Here is a 22,993-nt window from a genome sequence, read left to right as displayed (position 1 = left end):
CTGTCAATTCTGACCTCTTGTACCCTATAACATACTGTGTTCTGAGGCAGACAATGTCCTGAGCCTGTGCAGAGCACTGTGGGTCTCAGCCCTTTGAAGCAAACCATTGAGACTTCCAGAAGCTCTGCATTGCTGCCTGGGCTGAGCAGTTCCTGCTAACTTCAAAAAACAAACTGCTGCCCGGCCCATGGAGGAGGCTTTGAAAAGACTTTTGGAAGATTTCAAGAGCTTGTGGCTGACTCTCTCCCCCCAGATCCATGCCAGCCCATTGCTGGCTGCCCACCAAGCACTGGATGGAACACTACCCAGCTGCACCGCTGGCAAGCTCGAAGGCCACGAGGCCTGAGACACTGCAGCCATTGAGCAGTGGGTGTCTCTTCCACCATTTGTGGCCTGGCCAGGCTTACAGGGCCTGGCACACCCTGCACACCAGGGACCACAGCAGACGTGAACTGCTGTTGCACAGCAGCAACATGGTGCTGTGTTCCTGAAGGACATCACAGCCTTGCTGACCCAGAGGTCCCCAACATAGCTGGGCTGTGGGCCACCAACACAGCTGTGGGACCAGCCAGGCAGATACAAAGCCTGGCAGTTTGCTGCATGAAAGAAAAAGAAAAGGTAAGGGCTGCAAGGCAGTGAATGGCTGTGATAGTCCTACACTTTGTCAAATATTTTTACAGCTGAAGGCTTGTGCAGCTCAGGCCAACAGAGAGGCTGAGGACCAGGACTGCTCCCCAGTTCCCTATGGCTGTGCAGCCATCCAGCATTCACACCAGCTCCCTGTATCCTGCCAGTACAGATACCAAGGCCATGGCCTGGGAGAATGCCATCAGAATAATCAAAAAGGGAAGCAAAAGATGCTCTCCAACACCTTTCTCTCCCCTTGTCCTCCACCTACTTGCTCCAGCAAACACCAAGCCTGGTTACACCTCTGCTGCACAACTCACCACTTCTCTGTGCCCTGCAGCCTGACTGGAGAGTCACATTTATATGCTGTGATTATGGGAGAAAACTTCACTGAATATCTAAACCAAGTTGTGGTGTCAAAGAGAAGTTTATTTCAAGCTTAAGAGTAATAATCAGTAACTGCTGAGTGTTGCTTCTCCTTATCAGAGCTGCTGACCAGTAGGGGAGAAAAAAAAATCAGAATAGTTAATCTGAGTTTGTAGTGAAACAAAGCAAAAACCCCTTTGGATGGAGAAGTATCTGGCTCAGAGTCTTAGCAGAGATTGTGCTGAATACCCAAGAGCTTCCTCTGCCCTTCCATTAATGCAGGTGGGATATGCAAGGTCTAGAACTCACAGTAAGGATGCCTATATGGATTATTTACCAAGACTGTTGGACACTGACAGGTCCAACAGGTCCTGATAGCTCTGTGGCACCCAGATGAACACCCGGCTCACAGCAATGGCAGGGCTCTGTGGCAGAGGTGCCAGCAGGCCCAGTGCAGCCTCCAGCCTGCCCTGTCAGCACAGCAGCCTCTGGCTGCACCAGTCCAGCCCCAAACTTCATTAGCAGTTTTGCAGCAGTGAGAGATTCCTGCTCACCACTGAGGTGATGACATCTGTTTCCACTTAAGATGCTGGCTCACAGGAACAGCTACAGAGCAAAGGACTCCAGAAAGACTTGGCTCTCCTGGGCACACAGGGACTGAACAGCCAGCTGGCTGGGACAGACAATCTGAACTCACCTTCCCCATAGCAACCTAGTACCTCCCTCTGTGCAAAGTACACACCTGGGAGGCACTGCAGCCCTCCCACTTTGGTTTTGTTATCAAACTCCTTCATACACCTACCCACTGAGCCACTTCCCTGCAGAAACAGAGAGCTTTTTCCTAATGGGACAGCACAACTGCACCAACTTACTGCTCTCTATGCCACCACAGCAGATGCTGACTAAGCTGTTCCCACATCTCTTGTTCTGCTCACTACAAAGCCAAAAAGAACCTGCCACTGGTAAGCCAGGATCCCAGAATCAGCACCCACCATGCCCTTTTTCTTTTTCTATATGAGGGTCCTGCAGAGATCACGCTGCACAGAGCAATCTTCACCTAAACTCGATTTTTATGTGCTCATTTTCACATATATGCCACCTGGGGCAACCACATTCCCACCTGCCCCCAAAAAAGACCAAGATTTGACAGCAGTGCATGTCAGTCAGTCCTAGCCAGCACAGAAGCACAGAGCTGACAGCAGAGATAAAAATGGCAGCATGTGGCATGGGAGTGTCTAGGTGGCTTCTGAAAACAGTATCAGGAAGAGGGAAGGAAGAAAAATGAGGGACACCCTGTGTAGGGAGGGCTAAAGAAGTATTGGCCCTGCCTGACAGCTGAACTGTAGGACTCTGTCACCTTGTTTTACCAGTCTCACCTGCCTCAGAAGAGAGAACAGTTCTCTTGCTCAACATTTCATGTTTCATGCTTTGAAACAGATTGCTTAATTCTTGGCAATTTGAGTTCAGCAACTACCCTTTTCTTGTGGTTGCTGCTTCCTCTCTGAGTACACAGTGTTTTTCAGAGCCAGAAGAGAGCTGTGCTCCTCTCAGCCTGCCCCCAGGCCCTGTAATTCCCCTCAGTGACTCCTCCCTTTGGAAGAGCTGGTGCCTGTAGTGCATTTACAACCATAGCAGAGAGCAGCAGAACATTTAAGTTCTCCTTTTCTTCCCAACAAAATCTTCAGTCTTACTTGCAGAAAGCTGAACAGATTTGTCCTGTAGAACAGTGCTGCTGGGTGAGAAAGGATGAAATACTGGGACATACCATGAACCAAATGCAGCAGCAGCACACTGTGATACTGCAGTGGCAGTATGGACAGCAGCTGGACAAAACTGCCACAAAGTGAAAAATCTGGAGCATCCTACACAGCATCACAAAGGGGATCCTTCCCAACATGATCTTGTCCTACTGCCCCAAACCCATTACAAGCTTCTTAGCCCATCTGTGGTTTTGCATACCCCACCACCAACCACAGGGCTCTGGAGGGGGCAGCTCTGAACCACTCAGCAGGCACAGACACATGGAGCTCTGCACCAGGGCCCACTGACACTGGAACCAGAGAAGGGAGAGTGGGTAGGGGAGAGACCTCAAGTCCATTCCCAAAAGTCAGAAAAGGCAGCTTTCTCTAGAGTGTATCATCCTGTAATGAGCACCTCTAGTGTCACAACACAAACACAGGAGCCTCCCTCACTTCTTCAGTCTGACTTTGCTTTGCTGTCACATATTGCCAAGCAATCTCACTCAGTCTTAGTGACTCTTCCCAAACGATACTTCTCCTTAAAGCCCAGGGTATACTGACATTGCCATCCTGGGTCCATTACAGCCCTGTCCCAGTCAACCTGAAGCTGCTATGGGGACTTCCTGCACTACAGGGAACACACACAGCTTCAGGCCACACACATGGCACAGAGCAGCCAGGCTGAACACCAGGACGTGAGAGGCCAGGAGAGTCTGACCTCCTGCAGCTACTCAGCCCACCAAGCAGAGCTGTGCTTGGGTGAGCAGGACCTGTTGCAAAGACCACCCACAGCATAGGAAGAACTAGCAACCCTGCCACCACACTGCTGGTTAGCCCTGAACAGGGGGGAGGCCAGAGCAGAGCAGTGCAGCGGGGCTGGGCACAGAGCCCTGCATTAGCATCCCAGCTCCAGAACTGACGAACCTCCTGCTGAAGGCAGCACCTGCTACAAAGGCTCATTTGATCCCAACACACAAGCCCATCCCAGGCTGCTGCCCGGACTCATCATCTTTATTGTGCCCTCTGTCTCCAGCAACAGGCAGGACTCAGAGCTCAATGGCCCCTTTCTGGGATGCTGCTGGGGCTCACACACAGGAGGCCACAGATGGCAGGAGACTGTCGAGGTCCAAGCCATGCCAAGCAGTGAGCATGGGCACCACATGTCCTTCACCACTGACAGCAGCACCACCCTCCCTCAGGGGTCCACTAACCCAAACTCTTTCTCACACACATGGCAGAACTCCTCTGTCCCCCAGTCAGCCACAGTCACCTGCCACTGCATTTCAGTATCATGGACACAGCTGTGGATGCTAAGCAGAGGGGACAAAAGGAACATGTTTGTTCAAAATCCCTGCTTGTCCACACACTTTCAGATTCTTCTATCACAAACAGGCATGGAGAAAACTGAGGCAGAAAGGACGAAAATGAGTCTGTAAACTCTTGTCCCCACTATCACTCAGTCATGATGGGACCTGTTGCCAGTTTCTGCTCCCAGGGCAAAAGGGAAAAGGGGCAGGAAGGTTGGGGGAAGTCTCTTGCTAGATTCCACAAATGGTTAAACTCTTCCAATTTAGCAGTAGTGGGAGGGGACTTATCTCCAAGCAAGTCTTGATACCACCTGGGATGAGGCCAAGAGAAAAGCAAATTCTTCCAGTGAACTTACCCCCTCCAATACTGCCTACCCAGCTACAGAGTTTCCTCCCCAGCCACAGCGACATGAGAAAAGACTGCTTTTATTTTCCCACTCCCAGACTGCCACAGCCAGGCATCTCTTCAGCTTGAGCTTGGGCCAGAAGGCAACTGGACTCAAGAGGAAGTGGCTGGACACCCCCACACAGCTTGCGAGACAGCACTTGGAAGCTGTCCTTACTGGACTGAAGTCCAGAGCTGTGCCTGGCAGATCAGCTCCTGTAGCCAGGGGCCAGGGTGGAGCCAGGCTGGAGCCAGGCTAGCTGGACACCAGCGGAGTCCAAAGACTCCAGGCTCCAACTGTGCAAGAGAAAATCTTGGCCATATCAGAATAGCAGGCATCAAGGCAAGAGGAAGAAGGGCCCTTTGCCATGTCAGAAGAATTCTCTGGTAGTTTCTGCAAACAGCATTAGCCTGTGGTCTCCCAAGCTCCCCATCACTGCCTGGGACCTGGAGCCAACACCCCAGCTGGCTCCCACCCCACACTCCAGATCCTCAGCACTCCCACTGACATCTCTGCACCTAGAAAGCAAAGCCTCTGGGGAGGGCTTTGCCTGCTTTTCCACTGATCCATAGGGCCCTCAGATACAAAGATCCCAGCAGGGACTCTTCCATCCAAGCATATACCTTCAGCACCAACACACAACTGCACTGAGCATGTCTCCCAGCACCCTGCAGTGGAGGCCTCAACTTTTCCTCAGGAGTCTGCTCTACTATGTGCTGTTTCCAGAAAGCTCTCTTGTCCAATTGTGTTTTTTGGACTCTGCTCTGTCTGCAGGCTGCATCTCACCAGTACCCACATTTGGGAGACCGGCAGCCTACAGAAGGCGTGTGGGGTGAGATCCTACCCTATACAGGCCAAGAGCACTCTGCTGAGAAGGAAGCACAGGGCTCTCCCTGAGGCCTCAGCCCCTCGTGGCTCCACCTCAGAGCTGGAGACTGATGAGGTCACCTCCAATCTGAAATCACTTCCCTTCTCAAGCTGTTCTCAAGACTGTACCACAGATTAATAAGAGCGGGATGGGTGGAGAGGGAAACCCAAATCATCAGAGCATGTTCCTCATTAAGAGCTCAACACTTCATTAATCTCTGCCTCTCCATCAGCTGCCATCAAACCCTCCACCCTCCCTCCATCCTCTGCAAGAACAAACCTGGCAGGAACTGCTTTGAGTTAATAGCAGGGCATGGCACAAGCTGTGCAGAACTATGCTGGGCTTCCCAAATCCAATCCCAGCAGAGCAGTGGGGAGAAACTGCAGCTCAGTGCTCTTGAACCAGCTCACCCATGCCACTCCACCTTGTGCCCAGCTCCAACTGCTGGCCTTCAAATGCTTGCGCTACAACAGCACAACTCTTCCTTCCCAGGCACACAGTGTTGGAAATGCTTTGTACTGGCAAAGGATCCTACCCACACAGCACTGAGCACCAACACCACAGCCCTGTGGCCTTTCTAGCACAGCCCCATTCTCCACTGTCCAGGTGGCCACACCAGCCAAGACGGCAGCAGGATTCTCTCCCCTGGATCAGGTGATACATAACCCAATGCCTAAGGAAGCAGGCTGAACAAGGATGGAAATTCAGGTCACCAGCACAGGGGAGTCCCAAGGAAAAGAGCCTTACAGTGGCTTGGCCAGTAGAAACCTCACTGACAGCTTAGTAACATAATTTTAAAAACACACTGACCACAGATAAATCAGTGTCTCATTCTTGGAAGCACTAACCCAACCACAGCATCCAGCATTGCCTCCAGCACTAATGGCCAAGATGCATCACTGCCACAGTTTCCTCCTACATGGTGATGCTTTTTTCCCCTCACCCCAGATTCTTCTCTACACAGGCAAGCACTGAGGTTTTGTGGGTCCTTTCCAGAACTGCCAGTCTCATTGCAAGGGCAGCTACTGGATGGGGCCATTTTGTCAGCAATGACAGCTGATGCAATCCATATGCTGTTTAGACCAAATCAAACTGTAGCCTATGCTTGTGGCCTTGGACTCATGTGTGCCACAGAAGAAACTGACCAAAGCAACACCGGGCATGCTACCTTCTGGCTCTGAGCCACATTCTCTGTCCCAAAACCCCCTCTCCAGCACTGTTTGTAGGAGACTCCTGCTTGCAGTTAGCAGCACACTTTTCCAGTACTCAGCTGCACTTTGTCCACAAACAGCCCTACATGAATAATCCTGCAAGTGAGAGCAGGCACACTCTCATGCTCCCACAGAGTCTTCATATATGTTCTTGGTTTTATGTTGTGGCTTAAAAAAACAAACAAACAAAAAAAGGCTCAATACACAGATAAAGGCCATTCAGAATGAAAGCAAAGGCTGCACTCAGGGCAGCTGTAGACTTTGACTGTACTGTATTTGAGGAACTCAGAGGTAAGATACAGGTAAACATACAAAACTATACCCTGTATTTTCCAGTACTATAGGCTGCAAAGATCTGCTGAGGGACTGTTGGATATTCTAGACAGCAAGATTTGAGGATATGAAAGAGATTATGTGAAATCATTAGTATATTCAAAGCGACAGAAAATAACCTAATTCAAGAAAAACCTCTCTTCCCAGGCAAACCAGGCTTCCTCTATGCAAAGGAATTCCACAGACATTAATGACACCAGTGTGCCTTGGCAGAGTGAGAGATGAAGGTTGTATTTTCCTTTTCCAGTAATACTTAGGTTTCACTGTATAAACTGTTCCCCTGGGAGCAGTTCCCCTATTCCACTGTATACACAGGATCCTTAGAGTTGGATTTTAAAGGTGAAAGCACCCATTCCCAAACTGCAGGGAGCCCAGTCCTAACAGATGTTCTTACTATAACAAAGAGCTGCTTCATTGCACTTCTGTCAAATTCTTTACCCTGCCACCCTTGTTGTCACTGGCACATCCAGAAAAAGCAGGGCACAGGAGGAGTTCAACCAGGCAAGAATGGCCTCATTATCAACACTGCAAAAGGTAAGAGGTCCGCAATAGCAAAGCCTGCATGAGCTTTTCATGCTGTGATGAGTCCAGTGAACCAGAGAGGATGCAGCACATGGAATGCAGAAGCATCCAGCCTGAGGGTAAAGCACTGCCTAGCTCTTCATCCCCAGATTTGTCATCCAGGGAGTGGATTGCAATCAGCTCCACATACTGGGAAGGAACATCCCAACGTGCAGGGCTCTGAAGCAGGGCACAAAGGCATTCTGAGCCCCATAGGGATTGCAATCAGAAGCACACAGGAAAACAGGGACACAGATCAGTCAGAAAGCAGCACAGTAAGTGTGATAGACAGTGACCACCCACTAGCTAACTCCTGTAAAGTACACACAGGAGGGATTTAAGGAAGAGTTTGGAGGAGGATAAAGAGGACAGTTTTCAAAAGAAACAAAATAGGATGAGATGTAAAAAACACTAATCCACAATGGAAAATCTCTGCCAAAGTCCCTTAAAAAGAAGCAGCATTGTATAAGTTTCAGTTCCAATAAAGAAACCAAAACGGTAATGAGTTTGTCACTCCTGAGGACAGCTGTGATCCTTTCCAAGCCATTTTCAGAGCTACAGCTCCTACTGATTTTTTTTTTTTGAGACAATGATAGAAGGGCCATTCAGAGCAGTCTAGAACTTACCTCCTGCAGTATTTTCCCAGTTATTTTCCTTTGCTAGCCCCTTTCCTGGACCTAATCCATGCATCACAGCACTTGAAAGGCAACTGTAAGCCTGGCACCAGGTGTGTAAATTCCTCTGCAACAGCCTGCTCATGGAGATGGGGAGAGCTCTTGCTATCCAGCAACTGCAATAAGCCTGGATGATGGTGGGGGAGAACAGTGGCAAGACTGCTCACCAGAATCCAACTTGGCAAACAGAGGAGGTGGCTAGGTCCTCTCAGTTTCAAATGCCTTGGGACACTTTTATCCATATATAAAGAAACCTGGCCCTTGGTTTGTATTATTGCAAAATGCCTAAAAAAATTTGCCTTTAAAGAAAGTACACTGCACAGTGGCCTTTGTGGAAAAGCTGAGGTTTCACCCTATTGTCTTTCATCTCTGCACCACTAACCTGGACCAGAGGAACATGTCAGCTCCTTGGTTAATCCAGAATATGCTGACAGTCTCAGAGGCACTGCAAGCAGGATTGCTTAATTTGGGGCAGGGACAGCCCACAGTTCTGGGCTGGCACAACATGAAACTGTAGGGTTGTGGCCCAGGAGAGGGCTTCCTAGATACCATCACACCAACACCCAGTGAGCCTGTCATCATGCCACAAGGCCCCACTGAGCTTAGCACTATGAAATAGAACATCAGAGCTGCTGTTATGTTCTTACTTAAAGGCATGGGGTTTACAACCCAACTCTGCCATTTTGACAGATTTCACCAGTGATAATTCAGTATGAACTACAGTGGGGTCAGGCAACCCAGTCTGACCAGGTCAGACCTGGAATGCTGGTATTGGCCTGGCATACTCTTGGGGACGATATTTCCTACCAGACTACAGAGTGCCATTTTCCTCTCTCCTCATCAAAAAATCACAGCCTTAGGAACAAACCTTAGCACACAACTGGATTGCAGAAGACAGAGATCAGAGCCCTAGACCTTGCAGAGGGTCATTAAAGGACACTCACTTTAGATTGTATTTCCCCACTCCTCCTAAAATCTTTTCACCTTAAGATAACAATTTCTCCCCTGAAAAACGGAGTGAGAAAGCAATCACAGAAGTTTTGCACCCAAAGTTGAGTAACTAATGCCACTACATCAGGGACAGAACTAATCCACTGAACAACTTGATAACATCTGTTCTTTGCAGATAACATTGCTGTGACACTGATCTTGCTGCTATTTCAGTCTTGATTTCCACTATAAAGTTTATCCAAACAGTCATCAATACAATCTCTACTTGCCCTGTAGCAAAACTGTTAAAAGCAACCCATTTATGCAGGAACAGCTAATTGTAAACTTGATCTTGTGGATTTCTGGAGGGTATTGTTGATTTCATCCATTTCTTTCTGGGCTCCATCTAAAAAAAGAAGAACGATAAAGTACAAGGGATATAAAACGGGAAATATTAACATAGCAGGTCCTGGAAGCGCAGAGTTCATGGAAATGTCACCTTTGAAATGATTATAATGGATTTCTGGAAGTCAGAGTAATGAAAGTGGAGTAAAGAAGGTATTAGACAAGACAGAAAGTCATTTGACCGTAAATCCTGTGGTTGTTGGACACACAATACCACAGCAATACCCAATGTTTGAAAGAACTTGGAAGCAATGGAGTAGAAAAATTGCATTTGCTAGATTGTGCTTTCCTACGAGGCAACCCAAAGGAAACAGAAACAGCCAGATAGGTAAGAAGGAAGATTTTGGCAGGATGAGGAACACTCAGCTCATCAGCAGGTTAACAGAGAGCCAGCACTCCCATGCAATGTCAGGTCAAGTGACAGCCATCGCAGGCTAAGAGTAACTTGTCACTTATGGTACTTCTAGGAGAACGGGGTGCAAAACAAGATTAGGTACCCATGAATAGTTATTGGGACCTGCAGCACAGCACGAATTCAAACCTTTGTGTTTTTTAAAAATCCAAAGCTAGCCAGCCATCTCCAAGCAAATCCCAAAGCGATGTCACTTGCAGAACAGGGAGGAATTTTCTTGGCCTCCCAGCTCAGGCTCTGACTGGCCAGAGATCTCTTGGGATTTATTTTCTGGTAATTACTCTCCAGTCATGTTTTGCTGTGGAATCCCACTCACTGCCCCTCACAGGCCTGTCAGAAATGTGCCATCCCCTCACAGCCACGATAAAATGTCACACTGTACTGGCCAGACTCAGCAGCCCTCCTCCACAAACCAGTTTAACCCAGAGACATGGTTCTGCCCCCCACATGGCTCTCCCCATGGCTTGCAGTAGCCTCATGTGTTCTCAGAATATACAAAGTCAAGTCCTTTCCCTTTTTATCTCCAGCCTCAGGGGGATAAGAAGGAAAAGAAAAAAAATCTTTAACATGAAGATTTCCAACCTGCTGTGCTGAGGAGCAGGGCCAGGACTGAGGAGGTCCGTTTTTACAATCACAAAGGTAATATGGTCCCTCCCCTGCACACCTCTGGAACACACTATTCCAAATGTATGTGACAAATCTACAGCATCAGGCCAGATTCATGGCCCAGCTTTAAGAAATTTTGATGGGACTTCCCTGACGTAATTCTGCCATAAGCAGGGAAAACTATTTCTCTTCAGGATTGTTTATAAACCATTGCCTCACAAATCCACAGTAAGACCTGCTTTCCTCCACTGGAGAAAACACATGCTGGCCCATTACTGCAGGATGCCAGCCAAGAGGTGGGTGGATACCCTAATTGTTTTATTTTTTTAAAAATAAGGAAGAAAGAGTGATTTGTCATGAAGGGAAAGCACTAAACCCCAAGGGGCAGTCTCTGGGTGCCCAATACAGATTCACTCTAGCCACACAAGCTCAGCCCTTGGGTTTACACAATGTGTCTGGGGAAGCAAGAGCAGGAGTCTCACCCAGACGCTTCCTGGACATCCAGTGCTATTAATGCCACAATAGATGGGATCCAGGTCCTCCATGCTGAGAGCTCTGCCTTGCAGGGACACACTTCAGTACCAAACACGCCTAAGTGCAAGATGCAGCAAGAACAACACATGTGAAGAAGCATCCACACACTTTGCAAAGAAACATAAGATGGTTCATTAAGCTTTCAGACTAACAAGCCCCATGATATCCCTCATTAGTAACCCCATGCACACACTGAACTGCTGCTGCTACATGAAGGGCAGCTCCAATAACACCAGTACTTGTTTACCAAGAGAACAATTCTTCTATTGACTGACACCTGCCCATGACAGCACAACCACGGGAGGAGCAGGGAGATGTTCAGATGACATTGGCCATTCAAACTAGGCAGCAGAATGCCTGGCACTGGCCAGAGCCTCTGAGCAGCTGCTGAGGACCAGCTCTACCACCTCAAAGAAAGGCCTTCACTAACATTAATGAGAGCTGCTGAAAATAATGCCATCACACAGCTATGAGATGGCACCCAGCCTTTCCTTCTGTTTGAGGATCAATAGGCTGAACAGAGCAGGCACTGAGGAACAGCAGCACTGGGCTCCATCCAGTCACTTCTGGTTTATTTAAATTGCTGTGAAGTCAAATGCTGTGAACCTGGTGCAAGCTGAGTGCTGTAGCAGCCTGCAGTTTGGAAGTGGGTGCTTTCACCTTTAAAATCCAACTCTAAGGATCTTGTGTATACAGTGGAATAGGCTCTGCTCCCAGGGGAACAGTTTATACAGTGAAATCTAAGTATTACTGGAAAAGGAAAATACAACCTTCATCATCTCTCACTCTGCCAAGGCACACTCCCAAGTGTGAGCTGAGCGCTGTGGCACAGGGCAGAGGAGGTTCTGTGACAAGAGGACACACTGCTGCTGCTCAGTTAGCAGGATACCAAACAGATCAATGTATCAGGATGGGGTGCAAACAGAAAATGTGCCTGGTCTGAGCTTTTGAAGTGTCAGCTCCAAGGCTGCTGGTAGAGTAGAGCAGATCCAGAGTGTTCAGCTGCTCAGTGGACCTGGAGTCATTCCCAAGCATGTGCATAAACTAACTGCCCAGTAAAAGCACCAAGCCACGTTAAATAACTGACCTTTCTGATACCCACTTCCCTCATAAATACATGTTCTTCCAAGGGCTCCTTTAAAAGGGAGGAGAGCTCTTTGAAGTAAGCAGACAAGCAGCAAAAGGTCTTAATCTTGAGAGCAAGACATGAGCAGTTTCCCTTCTGCATGCTCCAGCTCAGGGCTCCAGAGCTCTGCTCTGCCTGCATCACAGAAACCATCTACGCAGCGTTGGGACTGTAAACACAGCGACCAGGAGACAGATCATCTCAGACAGCATCTCTGCTGCTGTCCTGATGACACACTCTTGCAGTCACAGCAGCAAGGCTTTGCTGCAGGCCAGCTGCATCACTTGGCATTTAACCCCCACTGCTTTGATTCAGCCCAATGCCTACAAAATAGGACAAGCACCAGCTCCTGGAGGCTGTGACGCTTCTTCCATCACTATCTGATCCCAGCTGGCACCAGCACCTTTGAGCAGCAGGAACCTCTGAGAATCTATAGAATCCTAAAAGCCATAAACCTCCCTGACATTTTTTACAGCAGGTCTTGGGCAGAGGCAAGTAACTATTGGTCCAGATGAACATTTCCAATACTGCTTATCTGCATTTCCAGGATTTCATATCACTTAATACCCGATGCAGAGACTCAGAAGAGCTTTAAACTAAAAAGAAAGCAGAGCCAGGGGGACCATATATGTAGGGCACACAGATGTCTTTGTGACTCATATTTCACTCAAATATATAATTAATGTAGTATGTAATTTATTTGAAAATAAAAGTGGATATAAGACTGCAGGACCTAAAGAGACTACATGTGTGTACATATCACAGCAAGAATGAGCTCAGTGTGGCAGGCAGGATTAGAATAGTTCCCACACAAAGGAAATAGCCAGAAGACATGACAAAAGCCTGAAAACTAAATTACTTGCCTGGGAAGTCATCTTAAAAATAATTGCAATACAAACTAAAGCAGTACAAGGCCTGGTCTGTGCTCTCAAGCATGTTCACACAGCTCCAAGCACCAGGGGTCTGCAAGGAAAAATGAAACAGCCACCAGAGCCCAGACCACATCTGTACCACCATGGGCTCTGCCTCACAGAAAACAAAAGGAAGATGTCAAGCCCTTGCAGCCTCTTTTCACACAAGCTATACGAGTGGATTTTTTTCCTTCCCCCTTGCTTCTGCGCTGTGAATGTCCAGAGGTCAGTGGGACAGACTCACTCCCTGTGGCCAGTCTCCAGGAGCTAGCACTCGTGATCCTGTGGTTTATTTGCTCAGCCTGCACTCCCAGCTCCTGCTTCCTCTGCCAGGAGTCATTCTGGGAAAACGGCACCAGCTGCCCCGGGAAGGGGTCAGGCAGAGACAGGCCATCCCAGCTCCAGACACACACCCTGGACACACTTGATAACAAGGTTCAAAACAAACAGGGCACTCCCAAAGTTCCCAGGAAGAGCAAAGAGCTGAGCTGAACAAAGCTGGCAAGTAAAGGACCTCAGCTCTCCTGCTCCTTGGCTATCAGCAGTGGCACAGGACGGGCACCGCAGCGGCACATGGGGATGGTCAGCCACCACACTGCTCCTCTACCCCCAGACACCTTCAGGGAGCCCTTTGGTCCTGGCACCAGCTGTTACTGCTGTCAGCTAGTGCAGAGAAACTGCCCAAATTTAAGAGGTGAGCAAAAAAAACATAGTTAACTTCAGTTAAGGGTTTCCCACCTCCAACTGACTTCCAACTACACCAGGCTCACACCCCACAGAGGCCCAGGCTGACAAAGACCCACAGCACGCTACAGTTCTGAGCAGCAGCCCTGAGCCTGCCTCAGCCCTCACTGCCATAGCACCAGGCTGATGCAATCAGAAGGCTGCACAGCTGCATCCAGGGAGGTCTGTGTCAGGCAATCCCTGCACTGTGCTTCTAAAGCTGAACTTCAGCCTCAACTTCTCTGTTTCCTTTGACTTCAGGAGTGGACAGTTGTGCTGAAGCCCAAAACAAAACAATTCTCCTCCCCCTCTTGGCATTACACCCTTGCAGATGCTTGTGCAGGGTTTCACTTCCTCCTCAGCTCTTGGCCAACACTTTGCCAGGCTTTGCTCATTAGCATGACAGTCCCTGCAGCCATCCACAGGCTCTTCTCCCAGCCACAAGGGTAGGGACTGGGAGTGACAGACGAAGGCACAGCAGTCTAGAGCTGAATGTTAGCAGGTTGTAACAGATTTCAGTTAATGCACTGGAAATGCGCAGACATAAGAGAGAAGGAATTAGGAATCTTATCCATTCAGCCCTTAAAACAAAGGACCCCTACTTGAGTCAGGAGCAAAAGATCTCTCCCAGTTTGCAGCCCAGCCCCTGTGGGGTAGCATTGCACACACAAACCCCTCCACCCTTCCTTTCAAACAATGTTACTGCAATCCCAAGTGGTGGATAAACAGCAGCACCCATACTGATGAGCAGCACGTCTTCTGGAATCTGATCCCAGCTCTTCTGATGTACCACTTACAAATCCAGCTCCTGAACGCCCTTGTGGGAACAAGATGACTACAACCCTCTTCACAGCTCCGGGGACAATTCTCTGGGAGAAAAGGAATGTGTAACAGCAGACAAACATTTTTTTCCTGCACTTCAAGGCTTACCACACTGTAGACACACACGTAACACGCAGACCAAATCCAGCCCATATGGCAATTATTTCAGTTCGCTACAAAACAACTTGCAAACACTTCGCAAAAACCTGAAGTCGCACAATGTATCAGAGATACCACGTTTCCTTCATGAGTATTAGAGGATTATTCTGTGTGGTTTCACTGTCTCAGGGAAATCTCTGCCTTGGACAAGAAAGGGACAAAGGCAAGAAAACTGTACAAGTAAGCAAAGACGGTGCCCTCCAGTTCATGCTCTGCTATCCAGGAAAAAAGTAACAAGGAAGCCACTTGAACTGGAAAAGAAACAATGGGAAAGGAACGGTCTTGGCTCAGCCAATAGTATCTCAGCAAGAAGTGCTTGAAGTATTGAAGACAGCACAGAGCTCTTCAGGCTTGGTTTCAGCACATCGGAACAGCAGCTGCAGCAGGGTTATAGGAGCCACTGCTGTGGGCAGTGGGGTGTCCCAAAGCCGCTTGGGAAACTCCCTGAACATTTTAATTTGACAAAGCTCTAAAGATACACAGCAGGGACCCAGCGTGGCCTGGCACAGTGAGCAATCAGCTGGCTGAAGGTGAAATCTCCCCTGGATTGCCAAGGTGTCCATTTTATTGAGTATTTAACGAACAGCAATTTAAGACTGAAACTGAGGGTGGGCAATATGGACAATACTGAACTCCACCAGCTGCTCCTCTCTCTAGACTTGGCCTTTCCTGAACTTTGCAGGGAACTATCACAATCCCCTTACATTTATTGATAGAACAATCAAATGAAGAATGGCATCCCTGTGAAGCCAGTATAATTTCTGAGAATGTTAAGAGGTTGTAAGAGACTCCGTGACTTTGAAGACTAAAAGCATCCAGGGATTGGGTTTCTCCTTCATTCAGAAGGCAGCAACATTTACACCTGTGCAGTCATGAGCTACCTGTTGTAATGCCTCAGCAGGCTGCAAGGCTGCTCAGCAAGTGTCACAAGTATCTCCTGGGGTTAAATGAAGGTTGCTCTTACTTCATTAGCATCGGCCAGGATCAGGACACATCAGCTGTTGCACTTACACATTTGGCTAACATGCCTGAAACAGCCCTGCACAACTCATAGAAGAACAGAATTTTGGAGACTCACCCAAGTAGCTGAGCAGTTCGTGGAAATTCAAGGGACAAAAATCCCTGTGCAGGAAATGCCTACTTCTCCTTTTCATAAACTGCAGATTGCTACTCACACTGAGAGGGCTGAACCTCTCCCCTGCCCTGCACTAACGACCATTTTACCCATTTGGAGCATAAATAATTGAAGAGAGACATCAGCAACAGCAGGAGGCAAATTCTGTGTCCAGCTCTCCAGCAGTTCTTTTTCACCATGCAGCCCGTGTGCTGACCTCCTTTTCCAAGAAGCCAAGCAGCCAAAGAAGGGGAAAAAAGCCCCCCAAAAAGTCAGTGCTCAGAATGGACTTCCCTCCCCAGCCCAGAATAGCCCATCCATGCAACACAGGGGCCTCCTGCAGTAGGACTGTTTAGACAGATGCACAGCAGAAGGACAGGCAGGGCTGAACCTCTTGACATGCTACAGTCCCACCCAACTTCTGACAGACTGTTCTGAGCACTGAGCCCTTGCTCAGTTTGAGGATAAGGGACCAGGGTTGTCTTTTGAAATCAGCCAAAAAAAATTAACAAACCACAGAAGGCTTTTTTACAGAGAAGTAAAAGCTTCCACTCCTATGCTATGTCTGGCCAAGATACACTGGGACATCAGAAAAACAAGCAGCAATGTGCTGCTTTAAGAGTGTTTCCAGTATTTACCTCCAGACTCTGTGACTAATTTGCTACTCCCTTTCTGGCAGGCACATCTCAGTAGCCAGGATGCAAGACCAGGGTTGGAAAACACTGAAGTTGGAAGAAACATTAACATGGGGAGTGAAAGAGAAACAGCCTCACCCAGGGTGATCTATGACAGAGTGAGAGACTATCCAGCTGTGGGGAAATATCCCACTCACCAGCTGCAAACATAATTTTGCTTTTTCCTAGTGAAAACACCCTCACCACCCTGTCTGAATTGATACAGAGCACAACAAACAGCACAGGAGCACAGGTTCATATTGCCACTCCCAATGACTCAAATAATGGCAACTATAAAATAATTGGTTTAACTCAGAGAAAATTAAAAAAGCAAGTCAGTGGTACTCTGTTTGCCTTCCAGGTTCCTTACTTTTCTGCTCAAGCACAGGCATGAGAAAGAACTTTCCCCGAGTCAAAAGATCACTAGAATTGCTAATTTAAAGAAAATAGTTAGATGAAAGATGTAAATGCTGAAAACATACAACACAGGTACAAATCCTCCAAGCTGCTCCAGCACAGCCTTTGAGGGGATTCTGTAAAGACCCAGTCTTCATTGTACAACTGTACAAGGAAACCTCTCTCTCTCATGTGATACTTTTCATCACATATTTCACAAAATGCAGCTAATCAATTTTCACCATTAGGTATCTACACAGAAATCACTGATCACATTAAGGTCATCCTAAACCAGCTCAAGATACAGGAAGCTCCACTCCTCTGTACTCTTAATCTGCTCTTTGTCACCAGCAGATGCCTGTGGCACACATTACTGTTAATTGAGGGATTTCCATCTATCAGTCAGTGATAGGTGAGACTAAGGTTGAAGGTTGACTTTAAAATGATTCCTTATGTTGGCACAGTTGCCATTTTAGAAGGAAGTCATATCTGCTCTTGTAATATATACTCTTCCAGGAACAATGGAAAACTTAGCTTCTTTCCTTTTTCTAAGAAGAAAACAGAGGAGTTTTGACAGCACATTTTTAAGATCTAAACCCCAGATTCTCAAAAACTGAGACAAAAATGCAGTGCATTCAGGCGTTCTCAATGCCTAGAACTGCACTGAAACCATTGTTCCAGCCAGAATACCTTTACCACAGCACCTTCTCTGTATGCACTACCCCACCATATATATTTTTACTGACAAGCAGACCACCTCACAGTATGCTGAAGTAGAAAAAAGGACCAAGCTGAAAAAGGCACAGCCCTGTATGTAATTCCAACCCACTGAAAGAACTGGATCCACCAGATAGTCTCTGCTTCCACACCCAAACAACTTTGCAAGTTGATGGGGTGGGGAGAGATCAACTTGTGAAGGAGAAGTTCCCATCCTCCTGATTTAAAAAGAATAACTTCAAAGAACATTAGAGACATGGACCTGAGTGAACAGGAGCCAGCTTCAGAGACAGAGCAAGGTAACACCCCAAACAAACACACACCAACAACATGAGCAAGGAAGCATGTTCTGTGGGAGTGTGCAGGAGACTCCAGTTTAACTAGGTATTTGGGATGTTTCACCTGTACTCCTCCCACAGCAACACTTTAGGCTTTGGCAGAACATCTGTTCACTGCGCTTGCCCTGTAAGGTTCTCAAGTCAATATTCTTTCAACAAATTGCTAGGTTTCCCTTACATGAGGCCAATTCCTCTGCACATGGGACATTGGTCATCGCTTCATTTGTCCACCCACCTTCTCCACGAGAATCCCTCTGAGCACTCCAGCAATATATGACTTTGCTAGGAGATAAACCATCCCTCTTTAAGAGGTGCTGAAATGCAGTATAATAAGACTGAGGAGCTTGGTCTCGCTAGGCAAACTTTGGGCCAGAAAATGGTTCCTTTCAGTGTACGGTCTTAAACCACAACCCTTCCCCTTGGGAAGCTGGATGATCTATCTGCCCACAGAGACCAGTATCAAACCTCACTGACTTCAATGGCACATGAGCTCAGTGTCAAATAGACCATTTAAGAGGTTATTCCTTGGAAATCAGAGAAGCTGAGAATCTACCATTATATTATTTTCATAAATGGTAGGAAATAGGAGTCTAACCTGAAAATAAAAGTCTTCTGGACCCAGACAATGCATCAGCCCTGACTACATTATGAAGAAAGACGGAGACACATTCTTTGACACCACATTGTTCCATGTATTGGACCCAGCAAGTCATCAATATTAAGGTTTTACTGAAGGGTACCCTACTTACATGCCATCTGTTGTACTGCCCTCCCAGACATTCACTTCTTTTCCCAACTATTTATAAGAAAAATAGCTCTTAGAATAAATTTTGGAAAATTAGTTTGGGCAAGAATCACAGCTTTAGTAATCCTTTTAAATTGTTACCTGCTGTCAGATATGAGTCAATTGGAACAAGGTGCCACAGGAAAAAAACCCCTGCTCTCAAAGGATGCTAAGTAAAGATCATTTGTGGTTTTGCATGTTCACTTCAATTTTAACAGATTGCTTTGTATTCACAGCTTGGTTTCCCTCCACCATCCACAAGTAACATGGCTGGCAGAAATTCATAATGAACTGTGCTCTGTCATGCAAGACCCACTCTACGCTCTCAGCATAAGATAAGGGGATAAACATGCACACACCTACACATTTGAGGAAAGACCTCCTTTGCCCCAGGAGAACACTCTCCTGCAGACACAAACTCTGGGGTACAGACTCCAGCCCACTCTTGCCTATGCAGTGTGACAAAGGCCTTCAGGAACTACGATAATATCTACAACAGACTACTCTGATCTCTACATCACTTTCTTCCCCTGGGGAATGAACAGAAAAGGTGCCTTATACATAACCTGCTTCCTCTTTATTTAAAAACAAATGTACTCAAGAACGGCACGTTTCGGGGGGTTCACAAAGCTCATCTCCAGTTCACAGCTTACACCAAATTTTCTACAATTTCAAAACACATTCTGGATTGTTTCCCTTCACATATAAAACAAGAATTAACAGCAATACTCAAAATTAATTACAAAATATTAGCAAAACCCTACAATCCTGTCAACCCTGGGTTTACTTTGTTCCTCCCATCACTGCAATCAGCAGCTCACAAAATGCACAGGTGTCTTTTCAGGGTGGCTAAGTCTGCATTATACAAGGAAATGCCATCTCCTGCAGTGGCCAGGTGAATGCCCAAGCTGCTACTACACTAGTTTGCTTTTCTGTGGCCCAGAAGGGCTGTGCAATACCACTGTTTTGGCAGGTAAGGTGTTTGCTGGTTAAGGAATCAGAGCCCCTAACAGAGAAAATCTGGACTGAAAGGCAGGTGCAATCCATGCTGAGAATGGGTGAACTTCTTGCTGCAGGGGCCCATTTCACTGCCTTGCTGTGTTAACCATCACCTCCATCACTTCCCTCACGAGACACAACAGCTCTTCCATATACAGTAGGCATTGCTTACATTATGATGAAGGAACATGCAGGACTCTGCTGATAGCCCCTTACCTAGACATTCAAGCTTAGCAGAGAAAGATTCCTCTTCCTGTCAGACACCCTGTGCCCCTCCAAATACCAAACAAAAAAACCTGTCGATGTCATCTGATTGCATCACCCCCCTCTCTCTCTCTCCAGGACTCAAAGGCATGTCTCCAAATAGCTATCTGCTTTGCAAAGCAAAACAGATGTTCCCTAACGCCCAAATCCTGGCCGCCTGCGAGGTGTTGATCTGCCACACCAACAAGGAGTGGCGAGTGGCAGGACCGGGGCTGTGCCTGCGCATCTGCACTGCCAGTGATGGGGAGACGTGCTCCTCATGCTGAAACGCTTTTGCCAGCCCCTGCGCTGCCTTTCTCCATCCGAACCTACTCGACACACCCAAAGGCACTGAAAAAGAAGCAAGCCAACCCAAAACCCAGGGTAGCGAAGAAGACAAAGCACCCATTTCCAGGATGAATCCAGCTAAACAACGGCCAGCATGCCAAGGCGCGGGCCGAACCGCCGCCGTGCCCAGGTAGCAGGACACCACCCATTGCCGCAGCACGGCCGGGGCTGCACCGAGCCGAGGCCGGCGGGGGAACCCACCTACCTGCTTCTCCTCTGCAGGGCAGATCGGCGAGGGAGGGATGCCCGCGGCGGCAGCCGGCAACGGGGAGAGAAAAGAAGGAGAGAGTGAGGCGGGAGGGATGCGACGGGCCGCGGGGCGGAGCGGCCGCGCGTCGCCGCCGCCTCACCTGGGTTGACCAGCTTGCTCTTGTACCGCATGCCGGTGCTCATGGTGCCGCCGGCCGCCCTGCCTTCCCCAGCCGACAACAGCAGCGTGTGAGAGCGGGTGTGTGCGCGGCGAGGGCCGCCCCGGCGCCGCCGTGGAGGGGCCGGGGCCGCCCCGGGGCCGCCCATCCCGGGAGCCCGCCCCGCCGCCCGCCTCCGCCCGCCCCGAGACAGCCGGGCCGGGGGCTGCAGGGAGGGGGGGGGGACCCCCGGGGGCTGCAGGGAGGGGGGGGGGACCCCAGCAGGGAGCATCTAAGGTACCCGAGTATTGTCCCCGGAGCCACCCAGACCCACGGCTGTGTACACCTCGCTGAAGGCTTCAACACTAAAATCGGAAGTGCTCCCTACTCTCCAATAGAAAGGAGGAATACACCATTCAAAGGAATAATTTAGAAAAAAAAAAAAAAGGCGAACAAATGGAATAAATAGGAAGTGTGTTTCCAGATTTAGTATCTCAAAATACAGTGGGAAGTCCTGAATCATACTGCAACCATGCTGCCTGTGCAAAGCAGGAATGTGTGCTCTGTTCCTATTAAAATATTTTAAAGAGGTGATATAAAAAGTTATTTTAGGTAAAAGCTTCCAGTGTAACTTTTAAAGGAAAGGCAAGAGGGAACTCAAAAGCATTTTAAACACTCCAAAGGCAGTAGTAGCACATGATTTAAGAACAGCTCATAGGAACTCAACAGTAAAGGATCAAGGAGAAGGGGATACGAAGCCTAAGGACACACAGATCTTTCCACAGCTTCCACAGCTGCAGGGAAGGGTTATGTCTTCACAGGTCCCTCCCAACCCCTATGATTCTAGGTCTTCCACATTTCAAGGACAAGTAAATAATCAGAGTTGAAACTCTTCTGAACACAGGACAGAATAAGCTTGGCATGGTGATGGCTACACAAGGACACTCCCCTGCCCTGGAACAAAACAGGCACAGACGCCACAGTACTAACTTCTCAAATCCTTCAAGTCATCACAGAATTTATCTTGCCCTTTCTTCCATCTTCTCATTCGAAACATCTCTCATATCAAAGCAAGGAGACACTTTCAAGACCAGAAACTGACAATCTCGGGCACATACATTTTAAAAACCCATTAACTCATCCTGAGCTCACTTTAAGCCATTGATTCAAAGCATCAGAAAAAATTATCATGTAATTGTCAGAATATTCATTTGTTTTTCAATGTTAGAGAGCCATATACCACTACAGACTCTACACCACAATTAAAGGCACCAACAAACCAATCAACCTTTCATAAGTTCTTTTATCATCTGCCAGAGCATTTTAAATATAATGAAGACTAAAAGGACTGCAACAACCTGATCCTTGATCTTGCTGAACAGTTGTTCAACCAATTACATGTGGAGACTCTGTCTCAGTGCTGGGAAGTGTCAGCCCAGAGAAGGCCAGGGTAAAATTCAGGAAAAAGGACTTATCTTCCATGGCCCTGGCATTGCCAACACAGATGGAGTGGAAATGGAAGGTCAGAAAGGAGGCTTTAGCCAGAGGCCTCTCTCCAAAGATCTTCACAGTATCAAAGAATTGTCTTAACAAATTTATGTCCCCCCACTAAGTTGTGAAATATTTTAACACAAGCAAGTTAAAATATAAATGAAGATTATTATCAGGCATCGAACAAGTGGTAAGAGGCACAAAAACTAAGCCTACACTGAAAGGAAAGGAGTCAGGTCTGGTAAGAGAAGTACTGCAAGCCCTTCTTGGACTACTATCTAAATGTCTCACATTTTGAGCCAAAAAGCTCCAGCTAGAATTCACAAGTAAGGAGGCAGAATCTATCAATCAATAATCAGTATCTGCTAGTGAAAATCTGTTCACTGAGGCTTCATGCACAAGAACTGTGACAGTGACTTTAGGTGCCCTGCTTTGAAAAGAGGGAGGGGGAAAAAGCTCTGGTTTTAATAAAGACCAGATGCTTTTAAAAGGCTGTTTCCCTATTGTCCTAGTTTGCTTTGAAAGGTGAACCTTTTGTATTTATTACCTTTGTTCAGAGAGCTAATCCAGCACGTAACTCAGGTATGTAACCAAAATTTTGGTTTCTCAGGAGGGGTGTTGTCCTGACTTCAGCAAGCACAAGTAGACAGCATATCATTAAGAAGGCTGCAAAATATGATGCAAAATTATGAAAGAAAAACAACAAGAAATGTGCACAAAATGGCACACAATTAATAAGAAAATGTTTACCGTTAAATTTATCACCTTGGCCCTCTTGACAGACATATTTACAATTGAAATATTCATAAAAGCTGAAGATAACTTGTATGAACACAAATCTC

The 22,993-nt window shown here is 47.6% G+C and overlaps 1 protein-coding gene across 1 annotated transcript in view; it reads right to left on the bottom strand.

The window, feature by feature from the left end:
* Positions 1-20,778, bottom strand: part of SEPTIN5 (septin 5) — a 42,925-nt gene extending 22,147 nt beyond the window's left edge. The window contains exons 1-2 of the mRNA XM_051634461.1: positions 20,664-20,778; positions 20,519-20,529 (exon numbers count right to left, since the gene is read on the bottom strand). Of these exons, the coding sequence (XP_051490421.1) occupies positions 20,519-20,529; positions 20,664-20,706 (54 nt within the window). The 5' untranslated portion in view covers positions 20,707-20,778. The remainder of the gene's footprint in view (positions 1-20,518; positions 20,530-20,663) is intronic.
* Positions 20,779-22,993: the final 2,215 nt, after the last annotated feature.

The sequence above is a fragment of the Apus apus genome, chromosome 16, assembly GCF_020740795.1.
Source record: "Apus apus isolate bApuApu2 chromosome 16, bApuApu2.pri.cur, whole genome shotgun sequence".
In the NCBI taxonomy this organism is placed as follows: domain Eukaryota; kingdom Metazoa; phylum Chordata; class Aves; order Apodiformes; family Apodidae; genus Apus; species Apus apus.
Note: the sequence above shows the minus strand (reverse complement) of the source record. Positions and strands in the feature narration are given on the sequence as shown.